Source organism: Cydia splendana, chromosome Z, assembly GCF_910591565.1.
Source record: "Cydia splendana chromosome Z, ilCydSple1.2, whole genome shotgun sequence".
NCBI lineage: Eukaryota > Metazoa > Arthropoda > Insecta > Lepidoptera > Tortricidae > Cydia > Cydia splendana.
In genome coordinates this window covers 44976637-44997729 of record NC_085987.1, presented here as the reverse complement: position 1 = coordinate 44997729, position 21093 = coordinate 44976637, and the positions used below count along the sequence as shown (strand labels likewise).

General features: G+C 41.6%; 2 protein-coding genes across 6 annotated transcripts in view; both read left to right on the top strand.

Annotated features, from left to right (window-relative positions):
* LOC134804013 (titin-like) overlaps positions 1-17095 on the top strand; it is a 34468-nt gene extending 17373 nt beyond the window's left edge. The window contains exons 2-7 of the mRNA XM_063776868.1: positions 11524-11638; positions 12444-12611; positions 15161-15341; positions 15581-15766; positions 16222-16407; positions 16962-17095. Coding sequence (XP_063632938.1) covers positions 11524-11638; positions 12444-12611; positions 15161-15341; positions 15581-15766; positions 16222-16407; positions 16962-17095 — 970 coding nt within the window. The remainder of the gene's footprint in view (positions 1-11523; positions 11639-12443; positions 12612-15160; positions 15342-15580; positions 15767-16221; positions 16408-16961) is intronic.
* A 394-nt stretch (positions 17096-17489) lies between these two features.
* LOC134804032 (titin homolog) overlaps positions 17490-21093 on the top strand; it is a 114910-nt gene continuing 111306 nt past the window's right edge. For all 5 annotated transcript variants that reach the window (XM_063776901.1, XM_063776898.1, XM_063776900.1 and 2 more), the window contains exons 1-3: positions 17490-17574; positions 18088-18257; positions 20312-20470. In XM_063776901.1, coding sequence (XP_063632971.1) covers positions 18187-18257; positions 20312-20470 — 230 coding nt within the window. In that variant the 5' untranslated portion in view covers positions 17490-17574; positions 18088-18186. The remainder of the gene's footprint in view (positions 17575-18087; positions 18258-20311; positions 20471-21093) is intronic.

Here is a 21093-nt window from a genome sequence, read left to right as displayed (position 1 = left end):
TAGTCACCATCAGATATATTGGAGCGGCCAAGGTGTTCACAATATCTGAACACGCACTCTAAACTCTAACGCCCTGACAATAGAGGCGTGTTCAGATATTTCTGATTCATTGATTGTATAAAGATGACTTAGATGAGGAACCAATTTATGCATTAAACTCACAATGGACCCTCGACACACGAGGACACACGAGGGACCCTCGTACTGAAATTGGTGCAAGCGAGATTCACTGTGTTTGAGTTAACTTACTTACTTGGCTGGCGCGATGACCCAAAATGAGTCTTGGCCTCCAACACAAGAGCACGCCACTTTGCTCGGTCCAGCTTTCCCGAAGCCGAGCTCACGGAGATCTGCCTCCACTCTATCCGCCCAACGGTATTTAGGATGACCAACAGGACGGCGTCCAGTTGGTCGACCCAAGTAGGCCCTTTTGCTGCCCGACCTTTACCCATCCTTTCGAGGAGGCCCAGCAGCGTTTAAGGCCGTGTAAAACTCAGGGAACTGAATCCTAGAACAACAAGATAAGGTCTTCTTCTTCCTCGCGTTATCCCGGCGTTTTGCCACAGGTCATGGCAGCCTGGGGTTCGCTTGACAACTAATCCCATGGTTTGACGTAGGCACTAGTTTTTACGAAAACGACTGTCATCTAATCTTCCAACCCAGAGGGGAAACTAGGCCTTATGGGGATTAGTCCGGTTTCCTCACGATGTTTCCCTTCACCGAAAAAGCGACTGGCAAATATCAAATGATATTTCGTACATAAGTTCCGAAAAACTGATTGGTTATGTATATTGGTATTGGTTTGAACCCACCTCCGGATTGAAAGTCGCACGCTCTTACCGCTAGGCCACCAGCGCTTCTACAACAACAACAAGGTAGTATTGATCACATTATTTTTCAGAATGGTCACGTTTGATAGTAGTCTGGTTATTGACCTATTTTCTTAGCCCGTCATCACGCGCGCTATCTAGCGCGTTTGCGCAACTTTCGATGAAGGCTGGGCAACCGCCCAAGCCATATGTAGTGCCAATAATGTATACAGTGTATACGTAATAAATAATACACAAATCGCTTCGGGATCGGAATTGTTACGCCATCCGATAGAGGAGAAATTTTCGCGCGATTGTAGTTAAGATATTTTCACTCAAAGGAACTAAGGAGCGGTGAGCAAAACTGTATTTTGCGTATTGTAGTGACAACATTAACGTATTTTATATACTATATAAAAAAAAAACTCAAAAATGCGCGTTTTCCCAGAGATATAAGACCTACCTATTCTACCTAATAGCTCGATTTGTTGCCCCCGAAAACCCCTATATATAGCAAATTTCATCGAAATCGTTAGAGCCGTTTCCGAGATCCCCGAAATAAATAAATATACCTACAAGAATTGCTCGTTTAAAGGTATAAGAATAAATAACACACAAATCGCTTTAGGATCGGAATTGTTAGACCATCCAATGTCTTTAAGGGGATTTTTTGCGTGCTATAGCAATAAATATATTTTCACTCAAAGAAGCATTATGTTGTTGCTAAATAACGGTAGCAAAACTAAGTATATTTTGAGTATTAAACTACATATATGTAATAAATAATAAGTACACAATTCGCTACCTACACCTACACTATCAAGTTGACAGTTCTAGGAATTTAATTTCAGTACCATGTCTTATATCATATAACTACGAGTATTTATTATTTCGTACCTTACTACAGTGACAATAGTATACATATATTAAATATGTATATGAGGTCTCTAGCGACTTTCATATTGATTGTCACTGTGCTAAGGTACGTAATGGTTCGGAAATTAATTTATTTGACTGTTGTACTCGTACTAAGCAGAACGGTTGTAAACCCAATGTCTGCGTTGTAAACTAGAACACCAAACACCATCAAAACCACACGAATTCTTAAGCAAACTCAACTGTATAAACTTTACAGCGACACGGTTTCAAACACGTTGTTATGGCATACGTCAATGTACCATCATATACTCAGTAAACTGACATACCATCAACCTTATTGCGAAGGCATAAGATCCATTATTGATCAGTATATGTTGCTCTTATAATTAGACCCGGATATTTATCCGTGCTGAAGACTTTCCCGTCCGATTTTCCGGACCGACTGAGGCATCAAAAACTTTTAAGGATAGCTGAATTTTTATGCGCGGTTTTCATCAACGATCTCCTAGCCTAGTTAGTGACCCTGCCTATGAAGCAGGAGGTCCCGTGTTCGAAGTCGTCAAGTCGAAGTACGCATGACATAAGCAAGATACAAGTTTTGCTTAGTTTGGGGTTAGGTTGATCTGTGTAAGATTGTCCCCAAATATTTATTTTGCCGCCGCAACAAACATCTACAGCAGATGATGTGGCCAATGATGATCATTTTATATACAGAGCAACAATGGTGACCTTTACGTTGAAATAAATAATTAGCTGAACTCATTGAGTAATAAAAAAAATAGTGGTTATAAATTTTGATTAGTATCCTAATGAATTTTTTGTCAACCGACTCATGGTTTGGTGGAAGTCCCAGTGGGGTCATTATTGAGCTCTAGTCAAACTTCCATATTTATTCTAGTTCGGCGAATTAACCTAACCACTCGACTCTGTCAACCAATGACAAGTCATGTGGTTACCCAAAGACAAATTAAAAGGTTGCCGAACTTTCTCAAAATAACTTTCCGAATTCAGCCCGGATTTTATAGATAAATTATAGGAAACATATGGGATTAACAGACAACACATCTGGCTATTATATTAAGAGAAAACAGTCTTATGAAAATCCTTTTATGTGTTATTTTAGGTTTAGCAGTCGTAATGTCACTTTAGGGATTTTGATTATTTAAATTGATGAGATGAACTTTGTTACGGAATTTTATGTTGAGTTTTTAGACGTTAGGTTTTTTTTTCCTCAACGTGTATTGTTTTCACGGACGTCACACATGTACCTATATACACACGTACACACGTGTATAGCAGAAAATCTTCTATACATAAGTAATCTACATCAAATTTCCTACAAAAAAGATTCTGTACACTTTTTCGCTAGAATAATTAAATAATGAGATAGGAGGGACGCTGTCCAGGTATTGTGCACTTGAGTGAAACTGTGGGCCTCCCGCGAAACTCGTACCTAAATCGACATTGCGTCATCTGCCTCTCTATCACTCACGCATATTCGAACGACAGAGAAGCAGATAACGAAATTTTCGTGTTTCCCGGTAGTAGGGCTCAGAGCAACCGAACATGCCCGAAGAGTGAAGTAACGCCTGGTATTAGAGCGAGCAAGATATATATAGTGGTGATGTGATGACAGCAATGAATGGACTCGGTTAAATTGGCACGTATCGTAATTAATTACGCATACACATATATGCTCCATTGATCTCTGCTTATTACTATTACTAAATTTAAATTAAAACTATATAGCAACCCGCCCAGCTTCGCTCGGGTTAACAAATTATACACCTAAACCTTCTTCAAGAATCACTCTATTGGTAGAAAACCACATGAAAATCCGTTCAGTAGTTTTTGAGTTTATTGCGAACAAACATACAAACAGACAGACACGGCGGGGGACTTTGTTTTATAAGGTTTAGTGATTAACCTTCAAGAGGGCGTAAAGGAAATTAGAAGGAAACAAAACTCCATTTTCATCACACTTGCTCCAAAAAGATCTTATTTCATGCAGGTGTCCTGAAGGACAAAGGCTTATAATATTATTCACGCGGGAGTTACGGATCGTGTAAATTTAGATTTTTCTTCTCAAGTGTGATGAAAAACATTGTGTATAAGCCAGCCTGCGTCTGTCGCGAATTAATACCCTCATATCCAATATTTCGCTTACCCACCTCGTTGCACAATCACTTACACTTTATAAAATAATGTCCCCCGCCGCGTCTGCCTGTTTGTGTGTATATGTTCGCGATAAACTCAGAAACTACTGAACGGATTTTCATGCGGTTTTCACCTATCAATAGAGATTAGAGAGCGATTGAGAAGCGGGGCGCGGGGGGCAAGGTGGCGCTGAAGCCTACTTGTCTATAAGTAGGATCTAGACAAGACATTTTAGGTGATTGATTAAAAAAAATTATACAAAATAACATTAAGTGTCCGTTAGTCAAATTCACCATGACCTTGAGTCACACAATGTCGCTTAAATATAGCCGAGCGTCGCGCCAAGCGGGTTAAATATATTGTTCTTACCCCTACCAGTGTTATTGCGAAATAATTTTACATCACCTATTCGGAAATAGTAGATTGTTAACCAAGGGATGAAAGACACTCACTTCTGTCGAGGTAGTTTGGCGCTCGAACGCAGTGAGATCACCAATAGTCCGAGACTGAAATGGTACCTTTCACCCGAGTTAAACACTCTACTTTTCATTTCGCATGGTACACAGCATTAAAAAAAACACGGCTATAAGGTATAAACTTCAGTAGTATCAGGGGTGCGAAATTCCTGACTTCGGCCAAACTCGGGTCCGCTCGGCTCAGCATTGCTCCGAGCAATTATTAGGTAGGGTTGACACAACTTGACATCCCTTTGCGTCCACGACCACAGCAAAGATAATAGCTTGAATTTTGACAACCCTAAATAGCCGAAAAGGATAGTGCCATATATTAAAAAGGGACAGCATGATTCGACCCTGAACCGCTGTCAAACTTCGGTTTTGTAAACTGAAAATCATAATTAGATTCCAAAAAAAGTAAGACAATGTTGCCACTGCAATAAATTGTTTGTAAAATAGTAAATTCATTTTTATAAATAAACACGCTAAGATAATTTATTTATTGGTAACTTTACTCCTACGATTTAAAAATAATACTTTAATTTACTTATTTTTACATAAATACCTACAAGACGCGCTAGTAAAAAGTGGCAACATTGTCTTACTTTTTTTGGAATCTAATTACGATTTTCAGTTTAGGAAGTTTCCTTTCTGTACGGCAGTACTATTATTTATTTTGTGGTAGTATTACTTGAGGGTACTTTCAATTGACAATTTAGGCAAATATATCGTTATTTATGGAATGGGGAGTTAATTATCGAATCCATTTAAAACTAAAATTTTAATTGTTTGTCGTAAAAAAAAGAAAAAACGTAGGTACTTGGAGAGTACAGTGCTCTAGAGCAGAAACGTATCATTTTCTGCACATTTTTTAGAACAACAACTACCCACTTTCAGAGCATGAAAAATGAAAGTAGTTATTTGTTTTACAAGGGGGCAAAGTTGTTGTTTAACCGCTCAGTACTAATATTGATACCTGAGCCGTCGAAAGATTCCAAAATTATAAACGAGCGTAGCGAGTGGTTCGAAAATGGAATCTTGAGCGTTGCGAGGGTTTCAAAGCACGACGGTTAAACAAAATTTGCCCCCTAGTGAGACACAAAATTTTTCACCACACCAACCCTAATAAAATATTAACTGTAAGATATCAAACAAAAACAAACCAAATCAAATCCTAATGCATGTTATTAAATATTTATCATTCTAAATCATAATTATTTAAAAGTCAATTCAACCAGCAGACATAAGAAAATAACTCAATATTTGCATTTGATTACTTTGCCTCACATGTGATAAAAATGCAACTTTGCTATCGGTTTTTGAACAATCAAGACAGCCTTTACCTGTTGGTGTGGTGAAAAACTTGTTACTCGTAACTTTTTTATCCTTCACACAATATATTATGTACAGTCACCTGCAATAATATGTTACTCTTCGAAGGCCGCAAAAATATGTGACACGCTCTTATTGGCTCTACAAATAAGATTGCGTCAGATATTTTTGCGGCCTTCGCTGTGTAAAATATTATTGCAGGTGACTGTACTTACTTACTTTAACCTTTTATTATATCCCTGTCAAGTCTCACACTTAAGTCCTGTATAATAATAGAAAAATATAGGTACAGTCAGCAGCAGAAGTTGCTAAGCGGGCCATGTGTTCAAAATGATGTTGACGCGACTTTATTGTTAAGAGAATAAGAGCGTGTCAAGGTAATTTTGAACACCTCGCCCGCTTAGCAGTTTTTGCTGACTGTACACAAACCTGTTTACTAAGAGTTGCCAGTAACTCGACACTATTGTCAATCCCACGCTTGTCTGGCTCTTTGCTAAGTTCAGAGACTAATAAAATATAAGGACTCCCAATAGGGATGATGATGAATTTTATAACAAAATCTAGTAAAATAGATAGAAATGTATCATATATTGTGGATTTAAAAAAAATATGGAAATAATACAAAAATACAGCACCTGAAAGTTTCAAAATTTAAGTTTCTTTTTAACTTTCAAAAATGAAATAAGTAAGGATACCATTCGATTCCTCACATTTTATCCAAAAAAATATTGTACAGCAACTATATACATAAACGCAATATTTCACCGACAAAAACGCAATTTTCTTGTTTTGTTCATAGTGTTCATACTTCAAGATGGACTCTCAGTGACCTTGACGTCACGGTCACTTATCGTTTTGTTAGGGGCGTTTCGCGACTGAAGTACGACTGTCGGATTTTGACTATCATTTCTGACTTTTGTATTGCTTTAATGCAATGGGTCCCATATAGACATTTGATCCTAAAAACAAACCTGATTGATTGATACCATCAATGAAACATTGTCATCTAGCCTATTGTATCAAATAAAATACCACCTTAACTACTCTACTAGTCAGGCGTGGCTCACTCCTCGATTTCGTCGCGTCGCTACAAGCACATGCAGCCCACACCAAGTTTGGTGTCTAGCAGTGGTAGTTGCCGCACACCGTGGTATGGAACGGACGCCTGCTCGCGCTTGCGCTTATATCTCTCGTAACAGACGCGTTTTGTTAGAGAGTGAACCTTCTGTACCTAGTACTATTATTTATTCTGTACTACTCAACAATAAAGCAATCGAGGTCACCACCCACCCGTAAGCGCTCCCATACAAGTTTAGTACGGCAGCGCGACCGCTTATTTCAGTTGCGTTGCGTCGACCATTATGACCGTAGGGCTAAGATGGTCGCCTTTTTATCATCTGTCACCATGCCTGTCACGTTCTAACTAGTATGAAAGTGCGACAGTGACGCTTGACATGACAGGTGATAAAAATGCGACCATGATATCCGTGCAGTACCTACTGGTGTAAGCTAAGAATAAATGACAATAAATACCTACCTGTTAAGACGAAACAGGAGCTGAGTTTCAAATATTTTAGGTAAATATACCCGTCTCGCTAACGGAAGCGGCACCTAAAAGTAGTGCGATAAGGACATCAGTTTGGCTAATTGATATCAGTTTTGAATGCCACGCCTCTCATTGCGGCATAGTCAATTAGGCCATTTTGGCCATTTTTGAAGGGCTCTAGCGCCTTAAAAAACAAAAATATCAAAAAAAGCACAACGGTCCGACACAGATATTGACAATATTAATCTGTGTTGAAAAAATCATTGCTCTAGCTTCAAAAACCACGGAGGAAAACGAGGAGTACGTTTGTATGGAGAAATGACCACTCCCGTTGGCTCTTAAACAAGCATATAGAATAAAAATATGTTACCCAAATTACTAATTCCACTCAGACGAAGTCGCGGGGAAAAGCTAGTAAAATTATAAATGCGATAGTAACTCTGTTTGTCTGTATGACTGTTTATTTATTTTGATTTTTGCCGACTTGCGTATTGACTTACGCTTCTATTTATTTATTTAAGCTTTATTGCACACAAAAAGAGTACAACAGGTGGACTTAATGCCACTAATCATTCTCTACCAGTCAACCATAGGGCTAAACACAAATGCGTCAGATAGGAAAAATATTGTATGGTATCGGCAGTCTTCTCTTTATTCATTTCAACTCCTGGTTTAGGTTTATACTAGTGGCTCTGTGAGCTGTAGACCTCGCGAGCAGAGCTTAAAACTGAGTAAATGTATGGCGCCGTTGTTTAGAAGAATTTAGAGAATCTAATTTGACAATTAAAACCTTATCTATCGAACCTGCTTACAATACGCTTAGCCCGCGCTTGATAAATAAAAAATGCGAAGTTTTTAATTATTTTTAATAAAAAAATAAAATAAAAAACAACAATTGATATGAAATTTAAGTGTAAAAAAATACAAAAACTTATATCCCAGCATATATGTAATTACTGAACCCTGACCTTTCGTGCAAACAAAAAAAGCGAACGTTTGCAAAATACACCATGATAGTTCTTACATGAGGTGACGAAATTTAGCTACTCATTCTCAAGTAAAAACGAAATATCTTAATACCTCCAAAACCAGCGAAATAAAATTTCTGAGTCTTTGGCCATTTAATCTGTAATCATGTCTTAAAAATAATACACTCTTATAATACCGATACGACTATTTGTTTAAGCGCGAGCTATCACAACTTTTCCATTTTGAAAAATTTTCAGAAACCGACTCGACAAAATTTTTTTATCGGATCATAGAATTCGGTTACAAAATTTCACGAGAATCGGTTAAGAATTGCGACCTGTAGAGGAGAACATCCGGACATACAAAATTAAATATCTTAATACCTCCAAAACCAGCGAAATAAATTTTCTGAATTTTTTGACATTTAATCAACATGTCTCAAAAAGAATACACTCTTATGATACCGATACGACTATTTGTATAAGCGCAAGCTATCACAACTTTTCCATTTTGAAAAATTTTCAAAAACCGGCTCACAAAAAAAAAATATCGGTTCATAGAATTCGGTTACAAAATTTCACGAGAATCGGTTAAGAATTGCGACCTGTAGAGGAGAACATCCGGACATACAAAAGCAAAACGCCCGAGTCAAAACGTAGACCTTCGCTTCGCTTCGGTCAACTACAAGGTTTTTTTAGGTTTAGTATGCATATAAAAATAAAATATAAAATCCTATAAAAAACATTAAAAAATACATATAAACACATTACAAAGACCTTCCTAGGTTAGGTTTTTTATTACATTTTAATACACCTCGCCTAGGGTGCCGCAGCGGCAGCGGGGTAAAGCCCAAGCTGCCGGTGGTCTGAGGGGCTACCGCGAAAACCGAAATTCGCAAATTGCGGGGATCTTTCTCTTTTACTCCAATGAAGGCGTAATTAGAGTGACAGAGAAAAATGCCCGCAATTTGCGAACTTCGATTTTCATGGTTATAGCCCAGGGCTGCAGAGAGAGGAACCGGCGGACTATCCGCGCCGCAGTTTTTAGGGTTCCGTACCCAAAGGGTAAAACGGGACCCTATTACTAAGACTCCGCTGTCCGTCCGTCCGTCCGATCGTCCGTCCGTCTGTCACCAGGCTGTATCTCACGAACCGTGGTAGCTAGACAGTTGAAATTTTACAGATGTATTTCTGTTGCCGCTATATCAACAAATACTAAAAACAATAAAATAAACATTTAAGTGGGGCTCCCATAAAATAAACGTGATTTTTTGTCCGAAGTTAAGCAACGTCGGGCGGGGTCAGTACTTGGATGGGTGACCATTTTTTTTTGCCGTTTTTCGCATTATGGTACGGAACCCTTCGTGCGCGAGTCCGACTCGCACTTGCCCGGTTTTATTATTAACATAATAATATCTTCTTTAACTTCTACTTAAAGGAGAAAAGAAGTACTTTAAGCCTGTAGACTTCTAGGTTTTAAATATACATACACAAAATGCGAGTTCTGAGCCAGCCCCTAGTGTCATTTTCATTCTTGTGACGTTGGTACGCGTTTGCGTTAAGTGTCATTTTGTATGGAATTTTGGGTTTCCAACACGTCACACACGCTATTATTAACGCCATCGCCATAACGCCGCTCCAATAATATTGCGATGCTATGCGACGTAACCGCCAGCCGCCATAAGGCACCTTTTCCCGTGGAACGTCACATATAGGTAATATGTGTAACGAGTCGTTACTAACGACGCTAAGCGCGAAGAATTTCGTACATTTCCTATCTCTATAGCACGCGATTATATTGACGTCCCGCTCACAGTCTCATTGACCGTCAACATCATAGGCGGGAATAGTAACATAATGTTGCACGAACCGCGTTTAAAAATATTTTTAATTTAAGGATGGGTTATTCGCGGACGCTCTAGAACGCAAAATGACTAGTGTAACATTTTGCCTATATCGCTCTTAGTCTACATCGCGAACGGTCCAGAACGCAAAATGTCTACATCATTTTCCGTCGTTTTATCTTTACGTTAGCGATGTCGACGGAGCCCCGCTGCCGCGGGGCTCCTATTCTGTGCGGTTTGGCCTTCGGCCATTTCAAGATAACTAACGCACCTAACCTACCTGTGTGATATAAAAAAGTGGTCATTTTGCGTTCTGGACCGTTCGCGATGTAGACTAAAAGCGATATAGGCAAAATATTACACTACATTTTGCGTTCTAGACCGTCCGCGACTATACCTTAAGGATTTTAAGGAATAAAATCTATGAAATGGAGGAGGGTTCTATAATTAAACTAGCGACCCGCCCCGGCTTCGCACGGGTTACACAAAACCTTAATAAATTATACACCTAAACCTTCCTCAAGAATCACTCTATTGATAGGTGAATACCACATGAAAATTCATTCAGTACTTTTCTAGTTTATCGCGAACATAGATACACACAAACAGATAGACGCGGCGGCGGGCTTTGTTCTTTGTTTTATAAAGTGTAGTGATCGGCAATAAGTTGCCTAGATTAGAATACTAGAGAATACTGATACAGTGGATTTTGATTTTCGTAGTTGTATTATTTAATTTAGAATGATATATATTATGTATTTGATTATATTATGTACGTAAGAATAGTTATTTGTTTTACAAGGGGGCAAAGTTGTTGTTTAACCGCTCGTGCTAATATTGATACCCGAGTAAGCGAAAGATTCTGAAATAGAGTGAACGAGCGTAGCGAGTGGTTCGAAAAATGGAATCTTGAGCGTTACGAGGGTTTCAAAGCACGAGGGTTAAACAAAATTTGCCCCCGAGTGAAACACAAAATTTTTCACCACACCAACCCGAAGCAAATATTACCTAAATGTAAAATTTCAAACAAAAACAAACCAAATCACATCCAAATGAATATTATTCAATATTTATCATCCAAAATCATCATTTAAAAGTCAATTCTACCAGCAAACATAAAAAAACAACTCAAAATTTGCATTTGATTACTTTGCCTCACATGTGAATAAAATGCAACTTTGCTATCAGTTTTTGAAGTACAAAGAAAGCCTTTCCGAGCTGGTGTGGTGAAAATATATTTAATATTGTCATGTTTGTTGTTTGTAAATTTCAAACGCACACATGCATGAATGTTAGGTTGACTTTTGACAAATGTCATCATTACCGCACATTTTCAAACAAATTGTCTAAAGCACTGCCAATGATTAAAACAGTATGTTTCTTTTTGTTGTCGATTAGGTATTGGAAATAACTTTTGTTTGATAATTTTTTTTTATCGTTTGTTCTAATTACAAAAATATTACCATTAGAGCATTTCTGAGAAGTAACCCTACGTGAGATCTTATCTCCCTCTAACACGTACTGTATCTACAGGAGCAGAGCGGGAGCGTCCCTGGATTCACGCTTCACCGTATCTGAGGGCGCGGGGGGCGTGCGGCTGACCGTCACCGCGGCGCGAGAGCAGGATGGCGGCATCTACACGCTGCAGGTGAGTCCCTTTTAGGGCTTGCAATCCGGATATCCGTCCAATTTACTATCCGGATTTAGATTATGTTGATATCCGGATAAAACGAATAATTCGAATACCATTTATGACAAAAAATATCATTCAAATTTTTAAGAAAACTATTTCAAAAACGTTGAAAATTATAACGTAAACGATGTCGGTTGAGTTATTTATTTATTTGGATACATTTTATGGTATAATTTTATTTTATTTCTCCTTGATCGCCGACTACTCCCTTATTTTTTTAAATATTTGGGAACAATCTTATCGTGCGTCTGTCTGTCTGTCCGTCTGTCACAGCCTATTTTCTCGGAAACTACTGGATCAATTAAGTTGAAATTTGGTACACATATGTAAATTAGTGACCCAAAGATGGACATGTAACGTAAACAAATGAATTTTCAATATGGGGGCCACTTCTGGGGGGTAAATGAGCAAGTTAAAAAATTCAGTTTTTCAAACTATATCGTGTTATATATCAAATGAAAGAGCTCATTTTGAGATTTTTTTTTTATAATTTTCAAATACATAGGTTAGAAGATATTTAAGTAAATAGCCCAAAAAATACCATCCCCCCCATTTATCTCCGGAACTACTGGGTCTAAAATTTCGAAAAATATACACAAAATAGCTCTTTACGTATAGATGACAGGAAAATCTATTAGAAATATGTAGTCAAGCGTGAGTCGGACTTAATGTACGGAACCCTTGGAACGCGAGTCCGACTCGCACTTGGCCGGTTGATTTTTTATAATCAAACACATATTGACGTGTTATTTTCCTACAGGCTAGCAATGCAGCAGGCAGGGACACAGCCCGCGTGCGGCTCGAGGTGACCGACGAGACGAGCGGCGACGACCCGCCCACCTTCGTGCGGAGGCTGCAGGACCTCACAGTCAAAGTCGGCACCAGGACGAGGTTCCTCGTCGAGATCCTTAGCTCCACTGACTGCAAAGTAAGTCTTGTAACATTACGTGTATCAGCTCATTCCTGTAGCGCATGCCGCGGCCGCTGCTGGGCTTTTGTCCACAGTTTTAAGCCATTTTGGTCAGCAACGCAGCAGGCAGGGACACAGCCCGCGTGCGGCTCGAGGTGACCGACGAGACGAGCGGGGACGACCCGCCCACCTTCGTGCGGAGGCTGCAGGACCTCACGGTCAAAGTCGGCACCAGGACAAGGTTCCTCGTCGAGATCCTTAGCTCCACTGACTGCAAAGTAAGTCTTGTGACATTACGTGCATCAGCTCATTCCTGTTGCGCATGCCGCGGCCGCTGCTGGGCTTTTGCCCCCAGTTTTAAGCCATTTTGGTCAGCAACGCAGCAGGCAGGGACACAGCCCGCGTGCGGCTCTAGGTGACCGACGAGACGAGCGGGGACGACCCGCCCACCTTCGTGCGGAGGCTGCAGGACCTCACAGTCAAAGTCGGCACCAGGACGAGGTTCCTCGTCGACATCCTTAGCTCCACTGACTGCAAAGTAAGTCTTGTGACATTACGTGCATCAGCTCATTCCTGTTGCGGCCGCTGCTGGGCTCAGGGCGATTTTGTCCACAGTTTTAAGCCATTTTGGTCAGCAACGCAGCAGGCAGCAGCAGCAGCAGGGACACAGACTCCACTGACAGCATAGTAAGTCCAGTTCTCCTCAGGAGAGGGTAATCCTCAGGAGGTCCTCAGAATGCTGCTGAGCCTGCCAAAGCACTGTAGTGCGTCTGTTGGTCTGGCATGTTCGCCGAGGCGAGGGACGACTTTTGCCATTAGGCGAGAATAGCGTCACTGCTGAGAGTATGGCCGAGCGTCTTGACTGCCCATTAGGACCTCACAGTGAAAGTTGGCACGAGGACACGGCTCCTTGTCGAGATCCTTAGCTCCACTGAATGCAAAGTAAGTTCTGTAAATGCTAGTGAAATCGTAAGCACAGTCTATATACAGTCATTTGACAAAGCCGTCTACACAGGGCAATCGCGCGGGGTGCGAGGGGCGAGGGGTGGGTCGCGTGCACCCGAGCGGCATACATCGCCATTGTTGGTAGCCTGGTACTAACTACAGGGCTAGCGTGTCTTATTTGAAATGTTTGTAATTTTTGGGCAGTTGTGTAAAAGTTTGTGACACCCCAATTGTGTTCTAGTGCGGTGTCGGCATTTACGCAAACATCAAAGGCGTCGGTCCACTGTTACTTTTTACACTGTTTCGTAGGGATAAGGATAGTGCGGAAGCACTGCAGCTCGTCTGGCATTTTCAAGACGAGGGCGTACGACATTAGCATGTGTGAAGACTCACGTGAGCGACTCTTGTGAGCTCTTACTCTCAAATACCTACTGAATTGATAATAGTTATTTTTACACATCCAAATATAGAACACTTTACACATTCACGAGGCACTCTATTTAAAGAGTTCGAATAAACAACATTAATAAACACATTCCAATGTGTATAAACCTGTATTGACTCAAGACTCACTAGACTCACTAGATTTTACTGTAAAAAAGTTATTAGTGTGGCTACCACCAGTTTGGCACTGACATAAACGCTATCGAGAACGTAATTTACTTTCTATGCATCTCGCTCGTATTCGCATTATAGTGCTAGCGAGATGTATAGAAAGTAAATTACACACGTTAGCGTATATGTCAGTTTTGACACTGCCAGTGACTCATGGTACGGGTACTGTAGCCTTAAAGCTCGCGATAGCCGTACAAGATCTCATCAAAAACCAAGCCCCACAAGGCCCAATTCGATCAATGCTTATAAGATGTCAGAGCGATACTATACCGATCTGTCAGTGTCAGAAGCAATTTCTTCAAGCAAAAACGTCTCTTTTGACACTGATAGATCGGTATCGTATCGCTGTGAAATCTTATAAGCATTGTTCGAATTGGGCCGTAAGCCCTGACTTTATTAACCCTACACCTTGGTTTAAAAACTATGGCTTGACCGTTTAATAGATAAATCCACACTCGTATAATGCCTTTCATTATGTAATAGTCACATAAACTATTATTAATCTATGTAAGCGTAATTGCAAAAAAATTTAACGACTGTGATTTATTTTCTTTTAACTACACTCACTATACTTTTATTTCCGTATACCCATTATTGTTTCTATACACACACACACACACACACACACATTACACTAGGTATACATACCATTACGCTAGAATCACACAATAAACAACTCTACACCGATGACATAACGGTCACGTGCGCGCATTGTGATGTTTCTTCTTCTGTTTTCATGTGTCTTAACGGATGCGTGGAAATAGAATTATGTCATTCGGCTGAATCGTACATCTTTAGTCCAAGGTCTGAGGGCCTACCGCGAACGAAGTTTTGCCTCTCTGTCGCATTTGTAAATTCGTACGAACTTATTTATGGTTATCCTTATTCAGACATCCAAAGGTCAAAGTTTAATGCTAGGTAGGGAGTTCCTATATCGATACCCCCGAAAATCGATACTTTTCTTGCTAGTAATCGCTTCAAGTTAAAAAAATCCTCATCTTTTTCAGGTAACATGGTACCGCAACGAACGCCGTCTACTCGAAGCGGAGCGGGTGTCTCTCGTGCGTGACGGTAACTTCTGGTGCTGCGACGTCGCTTGCGTGAGCGTGGACGACGCTGGACGCTGGACGTGCGCGGCCGAGAACAGAGGCGGGCGGGCCAGCTGCGCGGCGCACCTCAATGTGCTGGGTACATGCCTCGTGTTATTCTAGTAGTTAATGTGCTGGGTACAACACACCCCGGTCTACTGGGAGCGGAGCGGGTGTCTCTCTTGCGTGGCGGTAACTTCTGGTGCTGCGACGTCGCTTGCGTCAGTGTGGACGGCGCTGGACGCTGGACGTGCGCGACCGAGAACAGAGGGAGGCGGGCCGGGGGATAGCTGCGCGGCGCACCTCAATGTGCTGGGTACATGCCTCATGTTATTCTAGCTGTTAATGTGTTGGGTACAACACACCCCGGTCTACTCGGAGTGGAGCGGGTGTCTCTCGTGCGTGACGGTAACTTCTGGTGCTGCGACGTCGCTTGCGTGAGCGTGGACGACGCTGGACGCTGGACGTGCGCGGCCGAGAACAGAGGCGGGCGGGCCAGCTGCGCGGCGCACCTCAATGTGCTGGGTACATGCCTCGTGTTATTCTAGTAGTTAATGTGCTGGGTACAACACACCCCGGTCTACTGGGAGCGGAGCGGGTGTCTCTCTTGCGTGGCGGTAACTTCTGGTCCTGCGACGTCGCTTGCGTCAATGTGGACGGCGCTGGACGCTGGACGTGCGCGACCGAGAACAGAGGGAGGCGGGCCGGGGGATAGCTGCGCGGCGCACCTCAATGTGTTGGGTACATGCCTCATGTTATTCTAGCTGTTAATGTGCTGGGTACAACACACCCCGGTCTACTGGGAGCGGAGCGGGTGTCTCTCTTGCGTGGCGGTAACTTCTGGTGCTGCGACGTCGCTTGCGTCAGTGTGGACGGCGCTGGACGCTGGACGTGCGCGACCGAGAACAGAGGGAGGCGGGCCGGGGGATAGCTGCGCGGCGCACCTCAATGTGCTGGGTACATGCCTCATGTTATTCTAGCTGTTAATGTGTTGGGTACAACACACCCCGGTCTACTCGGAGTGGAGCGGGTGTCTCTCGTGCGTGACGGTAACTTCTGGTGCTGCGACGTCGCTTGTGTCAGCGTGGACGACGCTGGACGCTGGACGTGCGCGGCCGAGAACAGAGGCGGGCGGGCGAGCTGCGCGGCGCACCTCAATGTGCTGGGTACATGCCTCATGTTATTCTAGTAGTCATGTGCTGGGTACAACATACCTCATATAATTCTATACCTCTTGCGTCGAATGATGGTCCCTATGACAGTTCCTTCAAGTCTCTTTTGTTTGGGCTTGAGTTAAAAAAATAATTAAATAAATATGTTTTAAGTACCGTATTTTTATGACTTAAATGTTTAATTTTCTTTCTTAATTTATTTATATATTAACAAAAAACAAAAGTTTTAACTTAAATGTTACTTTTCTAAATAAATTAATTTTCTAAACAATCATAAAATTTCTAGAGTTTATGCGAAATCTACTCCATACAAAAATGAGCTGTCATAAGGACCATAAATTTGGCGCGAGGGGTTATGCATTCAAGCATCCCCGCCACTTTTCTTTAAAATCTGTATTAATGATATAAGTAACACAAAACAGTCTTAAGGCGGGATTCCACCAGTGTGCGGCACTGAGCGGCACAAGCATATATTCAGTACAAAAATGGTTGAATCGCACAGTGCCGCACACAGGTGGAATCCCGCCAATATTATGTTTTTGTTTCAGTGCCGAAAGCCTACAAGCGACCGGAGTTCGTGGAGGAGCTACGGGCCATCCTGACTGAACAGGGGACTGTGTCATTAGAGTGTAAGGTGGTCGGTGTGCCTACACCGGTGTTGAGGTGGTTTAAGGTCAGTTAACATTACACTACGAGAGGCTCGTGGAGCTACGGGCCATCCTGACTGAACAGGGGACTGTGTCATTAGAGTGTAAGGTGGTCGGCGTGCCTTCACCGGTGTTGAGGTGGGTTAAGGTCAGTTAACATAACACTATGAGAGGCTCGTGGGGCTACGGGCCATCCTGACTGAACAGGGGACTGTGTCATTAGAATGTAAGGTGGTCGGTGTGCCTACACCGGTGTTGAGGTGGTTTAAGGTCAGTTAACATAACACTACGAGAGGCTCGTGGAGCTGCGGGCCATCCTGACTAAACAGGGGACTGTGTCATTAGAGTGTAAGGTGGTCGGTGTGCCTACACCGGTGTTGAGGTGGTTTAAGGTCAGTTAACATAACACTACGAGAGGCTCGTGGAGCTAAGGGCCATCCTGACTAAACAGGGGACTGTGTCATTAGAGTGTAAGGTGGTCGGTGTGCCTACACCGGTGTTGAGGTGGTTTAAGGTCAGTTAACATAACACTACGAGACGCTCGTGGAGCTAAGGGCCATCCTGACTAAACAGGGGACTGAGTAATTAGAGTGTAAGGTGGTCGGTGTGCCTACACCGGTGTTGAGGTGGTTTAAAGTAACCAGCAGCACTACACTTATTTTAATTTTATTTCTACTCAGAATCACCAGCGGTTTCGATCCTAATAGGAGAATAAAAGTGTCCCAAGATTTTTATTTCCATTCCGTTAGCATTATTCATAGACTTTGTATGACAGTAACGGAATGGAAGGAACGATAAATTGTAAGTACTTATGTAAATTTTAGGTCACCTTTTTTCTCTCGTATTATGATCGAAAGAGCTTAAGATTCTTATTCCTAAGATGTCGATAAACTCAATTATTGGTACTTTACCCATATTGATACTAGTGACCGCTCCAAGTTTTTTTGTAAGTGACCTGAACAATATTTGTCTCAAATTTGTTGACATTTGATGCTTTTCTTACTTATCTTATTACTTTCCCCAATAGGATAGCCGAGAAATCAAAGCGGGCGATGTGTTCGCATTAACAGCAAGCGCAGAAGACCCCACTTCGCTCGGCACATACACTTGTGAAGCCGTCAACTGTATGGGCAGAGCCTACTCTTCATCCAAAGTCCACGTCACGAGAGGCCGCGATGAATCGAGACCGAGTTCTGCGTGAGTATTTTCTCTGTGACTAACTGAAGATTTATGGATAAATTACTAATATTACTTAAGTTCAATGTGGCTAATTCCGTCATAGGTGCTATTCCGTCCACTAGCGTTCTTCTCGAACAACGCATGGTCTAATAAAACATGGTCTTCTATTCCCAGAGTGACACGGGCCTACGTCACAATAACATTGCCACTTTATTTCAACATAACATGTTACATGGGTACATTATAGCTATGGTTAATAAGTTAAAATATTTCTTTATAATTTTATAATGTATTTTATCTTAAATTTTACAATAACACGTCATTTTTAATTATTCGTTAGCAATATCTTCCGATTCACGAAAGAAATTTCAGACGTTCGGGTAATTCTGGTTACATTACTGGCAACACAGGATAGCGCTGTCACATTTGACAATTCGGATCTAGATAACTTCATGCCCTGACCGTCTTCCTTGTCGAACGCGTGTTAATTGTTATTTCCTTCTCGCTCAGTGTCAGCAGTCGCAGTGTTTTCCAAACTTTTCACGTCGTAAGCTTGGTAATTAATGTGTAACTGTGAATTAGTTTTTTAAACGTTTGTGTTGTATAGATAAATAAAGTTTAATTTAATACATTAGATTTCTTTTATTTTACTATGTTTCTACATGAATAACTTAAAATTAATGCCGTTAAAATAATTTTCACCGTTAGTTAAAATTCTCCCACATTTTAAAGTTTGAGAACCTGTAAACAGCATGATGACGTAGGCCCGTGTCAGTTAGGTCATACGCGAATCTCGGAATAGAGTACCAGGCGGAGTATATTATTATACCATGGAACAACGAACAACATTGATAATTTCGTCGACAAAGCAGTAGTTGCTTTTAGTTTCAGCAATCAAAACCAAAAATGTTTGTTTTTCTACGATTGAAAATCAAAGGTATATACGCTCGTGGACGGAATAGCCCCTACTATGAGGAATTTAGCCACATTGACCTTACATAAATGTGATGTTCGGGGAAAAACCTCTTCTTCTTCCTCGCGTTATCCCGGGATTTAGCCACGGCTCATGGGAGCCTGGGGTCCGCTTGATAACTAATACCATGATTTGACGTAGACACTAGTTTTTACGAAAGCGACTGCCATCTGACCTTCCAACGCAGAGGGGAAACTAGGCCTTATTGGGATTAGTCCGGTTTCCTCACGATGTTTTCCTTCACCGAAAAGCAACTGGTAAATATCAAATGATAATTCGTACATAAATTCCGAAAAACTCATTGGTACGAGCCGGGGTTTAAACCCGCGACCTCCGGATTGAAAGTCTCACGCTCTTACCGAGGCCGGCCACCAGCGCTTTTTTCGGGGAAAAATCTATTTGTCAGTAAATAGAAACAAATTTCGTAATCGATAATATAGTGCGACATAAAATAGTAGTAATTAAATAAAAAAGACCTAAAAATTACCATACTAAATTGTTGCCATGTTTAAGCATTTTACGTTAAAAATGTGACAGTTACGTGTAGGAAGTGGCGCCCTGAATAATTTTCTACAATTTCTTGTCGGACTATACCTACCCATAGAGTTAAAAAATTGACAGAAAAAATGGCACGTAACAACAATGTGTGTGTGTGTGCGAGTGATACCACGTAATGGCTCCTCTACACGATGGGCCAGCGCCGGCCACTCCAAGGGACGCAGCCATGCGGTAGAATGAGATAGCAATATCACTTGCTCCCTCTAACGCATAAATGCGTCCCTTGGAGTGGCCGGCGCTGGCCCATCGTGAAGAGGAGCCATAACACGTACCTAAAACCAATTTTCCCCTAACCCGTAATGCAAGTTATGATGGATTACATGTACCATGTCCAAATATCATCATGTTTTTATATTTAGCTACACTCCTAACTGTATATCGGTGGACTTAATTGTAAAAGGCATAAGGTCCACTGATGTACAGTTAACAGTATGAGCGATGGTACATACCATGTTCAAATATTATTTAAAATCATGACATGATACTTAGCATCGGAAAAAATCAATACGTCATGTTTTTTTTATGTCTTCGTCTTCCTCAGCGTCACCCCTGAGCCGCCTCCGATCTTCACCAAAGAGCTTGAAGACCAGTTCGTCAAGATCTGCGAACACCTTACACTAAGTTGTCACATCGTCGTACCACCTTGGCCTAGAAGCGTCGTCTGGTATAACAAAGAGGGCAAAATTGAGCCTGGAGAGAGGTAAGTTCCCGCTCCACACTCGTGCGCGAATCGCGGCGCGAAGCCGCGAACGCGAGTGTGGAGTCTAGTTCGCTGATATGCGAAATCGACTCCACACTCGCGTTCGCGGTTTCGCGCCGCGATTCGCGCACGAGTGTGGAGTGGGCTTTACATATACAATCTTATCTAATGCCTTGGTCCTATCATACAATATATAGACCGCGAGGACCGCGATTACCTTTTGTTTTGTAGCTCCCGATATTTCGACGCAGTTACATGCATCTTGTTCACGGGTAGCCACGGCCACGGGTGGTCCATATCCCGGTTGATATAAGTCTAGTGAAACCAACCGTGAATCAAAAACTGTCAACATGTAGTTTAATAGCCTAAACAATGCGACGCCTTTCCCGAATCTTCGCGAATTCCCGCTATCTTTATGTATAGTCGACGTCAAAGATATGTTTACACTTTTGCACCACTCCACCCTCTCCACTTTTGATGATGAAATGAAATGAGAAAGTTAAAAAATTAAGTTTTTCAAACTATATCGTGTTATACACGGTGTGGCCTGTAACACGAGCAAAGAATTAAAACATAGATTGTACTCCTCAAACGGTGACACTTTTGTTGAACAACTTTTAAAT